This window comes from Branchiostoma floridae, chromosome 8 (genome assembly GCF_000003815.2).
Source record: "Branchiostoma floridae strain S238N-H82 chromosome 8, Bfl_VNyyK, whole genome shotgun sequence".
NCBI lineage: Eukaryota > Metazoa > Chordata > Leptocardii > Amphioxiformes > Branchiostomatidae > Branchiostoma > Branchiostoma floridae.
The window spans coordinates 6,439,545-6,449,775 of NC_049986.1; the positions used below are offsets into that span (position 1 = coordinate 6,439,545).

The 10,231-nt window shown below is 39.0% G+C and overlaps 1 protein-coding gene across 1 annotated transcript in view; it reads left to right on the top strand.

The window, feature by feature from the left end:
- LOC118420652 (UDP-glucuronate 4-epimerase 6-like) overlaps positions 1 to 9,852 on the top strand; it is a 26,150-nt gene extending 16,298 nt beyond the window's left edge. Inside the window, exons 3-4 of the mRNA XM_035827528.1 lie at positions 7,740 to 7,784; positions 7,950 to 9,852. Coding sequence (XP_035683421.1) covers positions 7,740 to 7,784; positions 7,950 to 9,790 — 1,886 coding nt within the window. The 3' untranslated portion in view covers positions 9,791 to 9,852. The remainder of the gene's footprint in view (positions 1 to 7,739; positions 7,785 to 7,949) is intronic.
- The last annotated feature ends 379 nt before the right edge of the window (positions 9,853 to 10,231 follow it).

The window sequence follows — 10,231 nt, forward strand, 5'->3', positions numbered from 1 at the left end:
ACAGCAAGACCTGCTTGGAGATTACGCTCTGCATCGATAGAAGTCTGCGACAATCAGTCCTCAAACAAGCTGACATTCTAATTGCCACGAGTACAGCTTGACTGAGTCATCGATCGTATATTCAGCAGTTTGTCTTTTTCTTCATTTCTTTCTTACAGAAGTGGTATTGATTAAACTGGCCAAGGACGTTCAATTCATATAAGGAGGTACCACGATTTTATTTTCCTTTCAAGGATGTTCGGTGCGGGCGAGCAGAGTTATATAACTTTGAAATTCATGCTGTGGTGTGATTTGCATTTTTTGTTTTGCATACAAGTGTATTGAACTTCCTTGATGTCTTACCACTTCAGTCAGAAAGAATTAACCCATCGAATAACACTTGATGGAATATACTACCAGAAACAAAAAATACACATTGAAATGTTGCAATTTTTTAATGCAAGACAACATTCCATGATTAATTTTAAACTTAAAATGAAATCTAAACTTTTAGCAGATAGATTACACTTTGAATGCTGCGACTCAGCACATTCCGAATTTTCCCTTACAAGTACCACTCTATAACACATTTATTGAACATATTATTAAAGCTATACGCTTAAAATGAGCAGGAATAGAGCATAACCAAAAGTCTCTTAAGAGCACGCCCTTTCCTTCCGTGAGCATCTACTGTGAAGAACTCGTTTGTTATCTCCGTCTCAAGGGCGTTTAATAAGTTGCTGACTACTTACTTGGGAAGAGATAAGTAATGAGAAGTAATTTCCTAGAAGAAATCACGACCATCTACCGAGAGTCAGGGGAAATACTTACATATCCGTCGCGGAAGGGAAAAAGCTCACGTGCATCGTAATGTTGATGAAAGGATGCTTCCATGCACCCACTATAGTATTTCATAGTCTTAAGAGTAGACTGTAGCTCTAAAACATTGAGTGGAAGGATGTTTGAGGAAGCTATTATGATCGTTTATGCCGCGAACCGCGCTATCATTGACGCTAGTTCACCTTGTCGTCACCTTGCCCTAGTGATTGATTAGATATGCCTATAGGTGGTATCTCACTGCACCTGGGGTACCGGTGAGGCACAGCGGGGTTCGAAAGATTCCTCAACGAATCAGAGATAAAGAACGGATTTTTTCTGCGTTTTGTGTATTTTTTGTCTTCTAAGTCATACTTTTATGTATTAAGCAATATCTAAATTGCAAAAAAAAATTGTCAAAAATAACACGAAAGTGCCGCAGTGAACCGAGCCCCGCAGCGCCTCACCGGTGCCCTAAGTGCAGTGAGATACAACCGCCCTATGTGTGTTCCATGTTCTTTGTATCGATACTAAAAATACAAAGACCTCAGGTACCCGTGCGTAAAGCCAAACTATGCGTCAAAAACAGCGTTTTCCCACCAATGAGACAGAAGATTTGGCAGATTTGCCTTGAAATGCCATGGGTGCTAATTAGAATTAATTTGCATGCGAAATAGGAACGTTAATATAGTTTACTTTGGAACTTTGATTGCGTCAAAAGGGATAAGCAACAAGATATGAGTGCCCCCAAAAAGCTGTTGCTCAAGCAACTGGATATGATTTTGGAAACGATCAGACGTTTTAGGTAGAATCCACTATCTTTCGTCAGTGACACTGAAGTGATCTGGCAGAAACTGGTCTTTTATACCATAACTATGAATGCAAAAGATGAGCTGAAGACAATTTTGGATGTCCAATAGGAATGTGCCTTGATCAACTGTTTTTAAGGTATCTTATTACCTAGATGTCTAACCTTCATCGACGTAAGATGTGAGTGAATATGAAGTAAAAGGTAACTGGTTTACTAAATGCTTGGCGACAATTTTTAACTCTACGGTACGCCGTTTCTCGGACGAAGGTCAGATGAGTCGATAGTCCAAGCGGCCCGGACACAAAAGCCCGATGATCAATGTCCCATCTCCGGCCACTTCGCAATAGGTTAAATCTCTTTGGGCTACATCGCAGCAAATTGTCTAGTAAAATTCCATGGCCTCAAAATGCATTTTCGAGATTGCTTTTCTCAGTAGAACGGTTAAGAGCAATTGTGGTGATATATGCCGTCCCCGAAAGAGTCGGCCCTCTGAGAAGGTAAAATATAACGGTATAACGGATGTTATCAGGCGGGGCTGAACCCGCTCCCTTCCGCCCGGTCCCTCCATTTGTTCCCTGACAGATATGCAGTTTGAAACACTGCCCAGGCTTAATTGATTTCCTCTCGGCCGTAACTCACGCACTGGTTGGTTGCACTGGTACGTGATGTCCTGGCCATGTTTCCTGTTGGCCAGCTGGCCAAATATTCTACATGTACGTGTAAAGAAAAATGTTACTTTTGATTTGTAAAACTAAATATAACAAATGTTCAATTCAAATATGAGGCTAAATGCTATATGCGTACGTATAAAGAAAAAGGTTACTATTATTTGTAAAACCACTAAACATAACAAATGTTCAATTCAAATATGAGACTAAATATTATACATGTACGTATAAAGAAAAGGGTTAATCTTGTTTTGTAAAACTACTAAACATAAGAAATTTTTAATTCACATATGAGGCTAAATGTTATTCTTGTATGTATAAAGAAAACACTTTTGTATGTTAACCATTACACATCATTAATAACTTAATTACATTGTTAACATTAATATATACGACTTAACGTTACACACTAACGTATAAAACAAAATACCCTACAAGTATTTTATCACGTCATCTAATACACATTTGTGATATTCAAATCGGGGGGTACAATCTATTCTTTGTCATCCATGCGTTATTTGCTATATGCCCGAGCTCCCAATGCCTTTAGTTCGACTTTCCAACATTTATCTATAATTAGTTTTGCTTATTTGATAACAACATCTATCGCATTAATTGGCTTCATTTAATCTAATTCGGTTAGATGATGTGGTTACTACCCAGTACAAAATATCCTATAGGTTGGATGGGGTTAGCTTCACCAGACATAAATACGATTTCTTTTGAAGTATCGATTTAAGCGCCAACTGTAGTTGAAGTGGTTACCCATCCGTCTTAAGATGAAATAAATAGTTTGATAACAGCATTTTTCTCATTAGTTGGCTTCATTTAGCCTAATTTGATTAGATGATGAAGTTACTACCATGTAGAAGATGCCCTGTGTGTACCTGTAGGAGTTAGCTTCACCAGATTCAAATACGATTTTTTTAAGTGTCAATTTATAGCTCAAAGACACTTTCTTTTGAAGTGTGGATTTACAGCACGAAGTGCATCTAGAGGTTTATGTTGGCAGTTGTACACGGCGGTACCATTCAACCATAGAGATGTAATCAAATGCTAGACTTCCCAGTGCAAGAGCGGACGAGAGAGTTTAATTGTATTTGTCCAGACGAAATTAAAGTACTGAACCTTCTGACAATCATGCCATCAATCACGTTGTTAGTACTGAATACCAATGGAGAACGCAGGAGATCAAAAGAAAGATCCCTGTACAATCTCATGTATCTTCTTCCACCACTTTTCAGTGCATCCCGTCTACTGTGAAGTTGATGAATAGTGTCCAGTGGCATGCAGTGACGTTGATGCAAACTCAAATGGACTTTTTCTATTACCACATGTATCTTAAATAATTGCCTGTCTTTCTCGATTGCCCATCCTATTTGTCTTTAGAAGTTTCTCTAGCCAGAAAGCAAAGATAGCGTAAGCTTCAAAAGAGCAGATGTAATTTACTTTTCCGGAAATAGAATCTTATATTTGACAATCCTGAAGGTTAGATATCTCGGTATGAATTTTTGAAGACAGGTCAATTCCTACAAATGGATAATATTCAGATATTTTAAGGTGTCCGGAAGTAATGTAGGAATAGTATCCAGTTGTAGGGATCGATTTGTCTTTAAACCTTATGATTCAGTTGTTAAGAAATAGAAAGACATGATATATCTTTATGTGTTTTATTCATTAAAAGAAATACTAAGTGTCAAAAGTTCTAAGTCGATCTTGCAACAGTTTTCCCAAAGTACTGTAGTCTTTTGACTACATACAAGACTTGTTTCTAAAGCTCCATGACATTTATATATAGGAACATGCCTACGAGGAATTCGCAAATAAAACGGGCTCCAGAATTCTCTAAACGTTATGATATTCTTTGGAAACGATGTATAAACTTTTGAAATCAGCCCAGCTTGTCATTTACAGGTAATGTTGCTGTTGTCCCTCTAGCCGCTTCAGATTCATCCATAAGTGGTCAAATTTGCTTTAGCATCATGTGTTTTGCAATTAAAAGAAACCGTCCATGAATATTGTGAGCATTATATGGCTGTAACGCATTGACACAAACAGCATAATTGACACAAACGACTTCAAACTGACATTCTTAGCCAAAATCAAGATAGTCTTGGCACATTACATCTTGTTTTATATCACATGAATGATGGAAGATTTTTCGACTTTGATATTTCTTCTGTTCACGAATACGTGTAAAAATATTTTTTATTGTTTATTAATATTGCAAAAAATTACGATGCTGTATGCATGCAAAGAAAACATATCTGGATCCACGAAAACAACAGATACATCATTGTCAGGAAATAATTGTAGTTTATTTTTTGTTTACAGTCGACACTTACGTAAATACGTGAAATTCCATAATTTGCAAACCAGCTGCTTGCAATGTGTAAAGGTGGTATACGTATTTCATTGCACTTTCGGCATCTGTGTGGCACTGTGGGGTTCGAAAGATACTCGACTTTACTTACGTTTTGTGTAATTTGTTGTCTTTTAAGTCATGCTTTCACGTATTAGGCAATGTCTAAATTATTTTTAAAATTTGCAAAAATAACACAACGTTGCCACAGTGAACGACTCCCGCAGTGCCGTGCCGGTGCCCCGAGTGCAGTGAGATACCACCTTAAGAGCAATTAAAATATTGAACCATTTCCGAAAGCACAGGAGTATTGTTTTGATTGAGTATTAGCATGCAACAACTATGATGTCTTCTCTCTTGTGAAGCGTGAAAAGTATACATCATCATTTACGACGACGTCTCGACAATTCAGGTGTGCACATGACTACCCTTTATGGCACAAACCTTAAACACAACAATAAAATAAATCATAACCACACAAATGGGAATAAAATAAACCCCAACGGGAAACCACATCTAAATTGCTAACATTATTCTTTATTACTACCTATCTGTGGGCCCATCATAACAACTGCGGGTTATTAAAGGATTATATTCATTATCGTGTATACATCATCTTTATTCGCAGCTTTACGTGTTTTCGACTTGCTCTTTTTTAGTATTCAGATATAAATGGGAAAACTTACAACAACATAAAACCCGTTTCTACATCAACGTACGTTTTACGAAAAGCTTTGAAATTATTAATTTTTTCAGAGCTGGTTCATTGTAAAAAAAACATTGCCTTGAATATAAGGTACTCACCTTACAATGTTGAATTGAACTTATACAAATTGTTGAATTGAAAGTATGCAACAGGATATTTCTATATGTCCTTGATATGCCCACGAAATGTCCATGTCCATAAACAAGACAAATATTACTGTCAACGTTAGAAATGCAGTCTGTTATGCAGAGATATACAGTGACTGTCTGCATAAAAACAGGGTAGAGACTGTGTTTTACACTTAAGCCATTCCTGTGGCATTTTTCACTGATAGCAATTGCGCGATTTCTAAAGCAGACTGACGAGCAAAGAGTGTATATCTATTCATCTCAACGTTAGAAAATGCAATATGTTATGGGCAGATATACAGCAATTGCTGCTTCAAAACAGGTTAGAGACTATTCGTGGTTTTACATATCTGTGTCTTTCTCCACTAAAAGCAATTTCGCGTTTTCTAAAGCAGACTGACGAGCAAAAAGAGTATAAGTATTTATCTCAACGTTAGAAATGCAGTTATGGAGAGAAAAACGTAAACAGCGATCGCCTGCATCAAAACAGGGTGGATTTATTTGTGTACAACAGACATTTAACCCGTACCTGAGCCTTCTCCACCGAAAGTAATTGCGCGATTTGTAAAGCAGACTGACGATCAAATAGTGTATATCTCTTTATCTCAGCGTTGGAAATGCAGTTATCGAGAAATATACAGCAATTGCTTGCATCAAAAACAGGGCAGAGTCTGTTCATGTACGACAAACATCTGAGCCTTCTCCACTGGAAGCAATTGCGTGATTTTTCAAGCACTTGTGGCACGGTGAAGTGGTCACCGCGAAAACCGCGAACATTAATCCACCGCGAACATTTCTGCATCTACAGTATAGTGCACAAGGGGAAACAACCTTATATTGCACTCTGGATGTATCTTTTATGCATTTATTAATCAATTTAAAAAATGCAGCAATTCCTAACTATATATCAGTTCTTTCGAGTTAATCCGCCGGTTTCATGATCGAAGCAATTTTTCTGGTCGCCATATTGGATCGTCCACTGCATGGAGACTGTTTAGTCCACAGGCACAGAAGACTGAAGAAGAAGAAGATAAAACTGTGGATGTTGTATTTAATTATAAGTGGCTCATAGATTAAAGCATAGCACAATCTATCAACTTAAAATAGAGTCCATTCCAAGACACCATGCGGATGTTTGTTGCCATTGTTTAGAATTGATTTTAAAGTTTTGTAATTATATGTCTAGGACATTTGATACTTCAGAAATATTTTTAACACTGTTTCAACTTTATAAATATTTCCCTGGTCCTGTAAAACTTTGGAAATATTCATGTTGTGGAATTGGATACTTCTAATGGTTCCTAAATAATGATAACAGCATTCTACCATTTTTTACAATTTTCTACCATTTTTTGTAAATGGTTCGGTGGGCTGGGAAGATAGCAATTCACACACCCTTGCAAAGTATGGTTGGGTGCCATGCAACAATGGCCCACCACAAAGGATCCACCAGTGCCCAGCAGTGAAATCTAAAAATATACAGATGCAACAATAGGGCTTACTTTTATGGGGGCAATAAACTAATTTTACCATTTGGCCAGGTTTACCATTTTTGTAAATATTTGTTAATGTGAAATAATCACAGAGAGGTTTCACAATTATTCTAAATAAAGATGTTTTTGTACAGTTACTTTCAAAATATTTCTAAAATATTCAAAGAAAATCAAATAAATGAGTATTTTCTTAGTCAATTTTTTTTGAAAATAATTTAATTATTGGCTCAGATATTCTTTTATTCAAAATAATTCAGACTAATTATGAATATCGCCTAAAAACCCTCATGGTGTCTTGGAATGGACTCTACTTGTATACGAAGTATTGATTCAGCCTCAAATTTGATCTTGACACCAGCTGACTAACTCCAAATAACTGGTAGATAGTTATGGATTGCTGCGTTTTTTTAAATTTATAAATGCACAGACAATGTATCCAGAACGCCACACAAGGTCGTTGCCCTATGTACACTGCATATTAGAGTCCATTGAGGTTGTTTGAAGTGTTTAGCTGCAATGTGAGAGAACATCACGCGACATAGGTTTGATATATTCTCACTTAGTTCTGTGTCTATGGGGATGTGCCGCGAGTTATTGCCTCGCTAGCTTGGAGGACTTCACTACACTTCTTCTCAATCGATCAATCCCACGCTTTGTACATATTGCCTAGTGCTGAGGCAATATCCATCTTTTGTGCAAATTCAATTAAGATGCCGCTGTATTCTTCAATCAGTCATTTATGTAACATGCTGTGTTTCTATTTCACGCATACGTAGAGCTGGAGTTATCAAGAACACCACTTCAACATCTTCAAATGGAAGGTTTGGGGCTTTCTCATTTTTCTTCATTATTGATTTTGTTTTGATTTATAAAATGGCTTAGTTCAACTCTACCTTTTCCATCTGCTGGTTTCTTTATTACCTCTATTGCCACGCAAGGAAAATTTCCCAATCCATCTAACAGCATCTTCTTTTCTTCTTTTCTAGCATCCCCCATCCATCAACGTCCGCTTCTCTGCTCGTCCAATAAACGCTCAATTCGCCCTGTCAATCAAACCAAGCACGCGGTACTTGTGGGCGGAGCCAGTTTCATGGGGTATCACCTCACTCTACAGCTGCTGGAGTCCAGGAACTACGTCACTATTGTGGACGACGCGGACTCAACTTTAGACCACTCCCTGAAAAGGGAACGTCTAAGACGCCTTGAAGATTTATCAGATCACAAGTTAAGAATCATAAGAAATAATGCCTGCAGTCACAAATCCTTAGAAGAGTTGTTCAAGACTGCAACATTTTCAATAACCCATGTGGTCTTCTTTTCTCCACTGGATTGTCACAATGACATATCTACACCCAAACCTTCCAGTCATGTACACGCGGCCTTAGTGTGCTTCACAATGCTGCTGGGGCTTCTGAAGGACTCTCCAAGCGTGAACCTTCTTGTTATCTGGAGCAAGAACTATCCCTTTCATCACATTTTCAATGAACCACGTACGAAGCTGTCTATGAGCTGGCTATCACTTGACTCGGTTCTGGTGGAAGGTTTGAAAGCAGCCGCTATCGTGTACCACAACATCTATGGACACAGCATCACTGGGCTGGAGCTATCAGAAGTTTACGGGCCTTACGGTGACGGGTCTTGCTCAGTCATACACAGAACGGTTGTTGAAAGATTACATCACCGTCTAAAATGTCGTCCGATGGTCGTTGCTAGGCAACACAGAGCGGGAAACCCGTCAGAAGTGCGTGACTTCTTGCACGTTACCGATGCTGCTAGGGGCATGGCTCAAGTCTTAGACCTGGACGATTCCTGCGCCTTCTATAGTGCCGAAGGAGGACTGAAGGCAAGCTCTTGGGAAATGCGAGTTTACGTTACAGCTTTCCTGGACAGCTGGAATATAGACTCAAACTTGCCATTTTCAGATGCCAAACCAAACGACGTCTGGCCTATACCGGGTTCGGGTGATGTCGCTCCCCAAAACGTGCCATATGACAATATCCCAGGATTTCAATCAGAAATACAGCTAGATCAAGGCATACAGTCATATCTTCATTGGTTCGAAAGTCATTCAAACGGAAAATGCAGTCAGCGATCAACGGACGTCATTCTAGCGACGTATTTCGTCGGCAGACAACGCCAACAGCACAGAAATAGTCGTCAAAAGAAGCCCGGCAGATTTGAGTACATGAAGAATTGGTACTGGAGCGTTATTGACAGAAGAATAAGCGCTGTAGTCTTCCATGACAGCCTGGAATCGGAATTTGTAAATCGTGTTGAAAATGGGTTTGTCTCTTTTCAAAGAACGGAAGCTCACTTCAGATGGAACGCAACTGCAAAGTATTACGTGTACTTGAGATATCTGAAAGAAAACTCTCGCATCTCTCGCGTGATATTAACAGATATTTCTGACGTAAGGTTTCAGAAGAACCCGTTTGAGTTGATGGACTTGATGGGTGATCAACTGTATGTTGGCACTGATGTGGACACGTTTCCGAATATAGCGGCCATGGGATGGCTACGGAAACGGTTAAGCAGCTGCTTTAACGACGGCTTTAGGCACGGATCTGATATACCTACCATCAAGAGCCGCTATAATGTTTATAATGCCGGCGTTATAGGCGGCTCGCGGGAGCTAATGCTGCAATTTCTGGAAAAGCTGGTCGCCATTTTGGATCAGACGACGTCTGGGGTAAATTGCAACTTAGCTGCGGTGAACTATGTTCTACATGGGCACTTTGATGGCAACATCTACCCTGGGTTTCCGTGGACTAGTAGGTTTCTCAGGAAGCAGAAATCTCCTAAAGGCGTTTATATCATCCATAAATGAGAAAAATCTTCCGAAAATAATTTCATCAGGTTGGTGGAATATAGGATATATGAGAATTCTTGTACACAACCAAAATTAAACTTACTTGCTTACGTTTCGGTGTCTATCAGACACCTTCCTCAGAGCTTCTGACTCGAGTTCTGCTTCTCGCCGCTATATGTAGCCGATGTAGGCGGCGCTTTTTCGGCGAGAAGATTATCCCAAACGTGTCCAAGTTGATGAATCGGGACGAGGGGGGATATAAACTTGGACACGTTTTGGATAATCTTCTTGTTGCAAAAGCGCCGCCTACATCAGCTACGTATAGCGGCGAGAAAAAAATTAGCAGAACTCGAGTCAGAAGCTCTGAGGAAGGTGTCTGATAGACACCGAAACGTAAGCAAGTAAGTTAATTTTGGTTGTGTACAAGAATTCTCATATATCCGAGAAAAATCTTGGTGT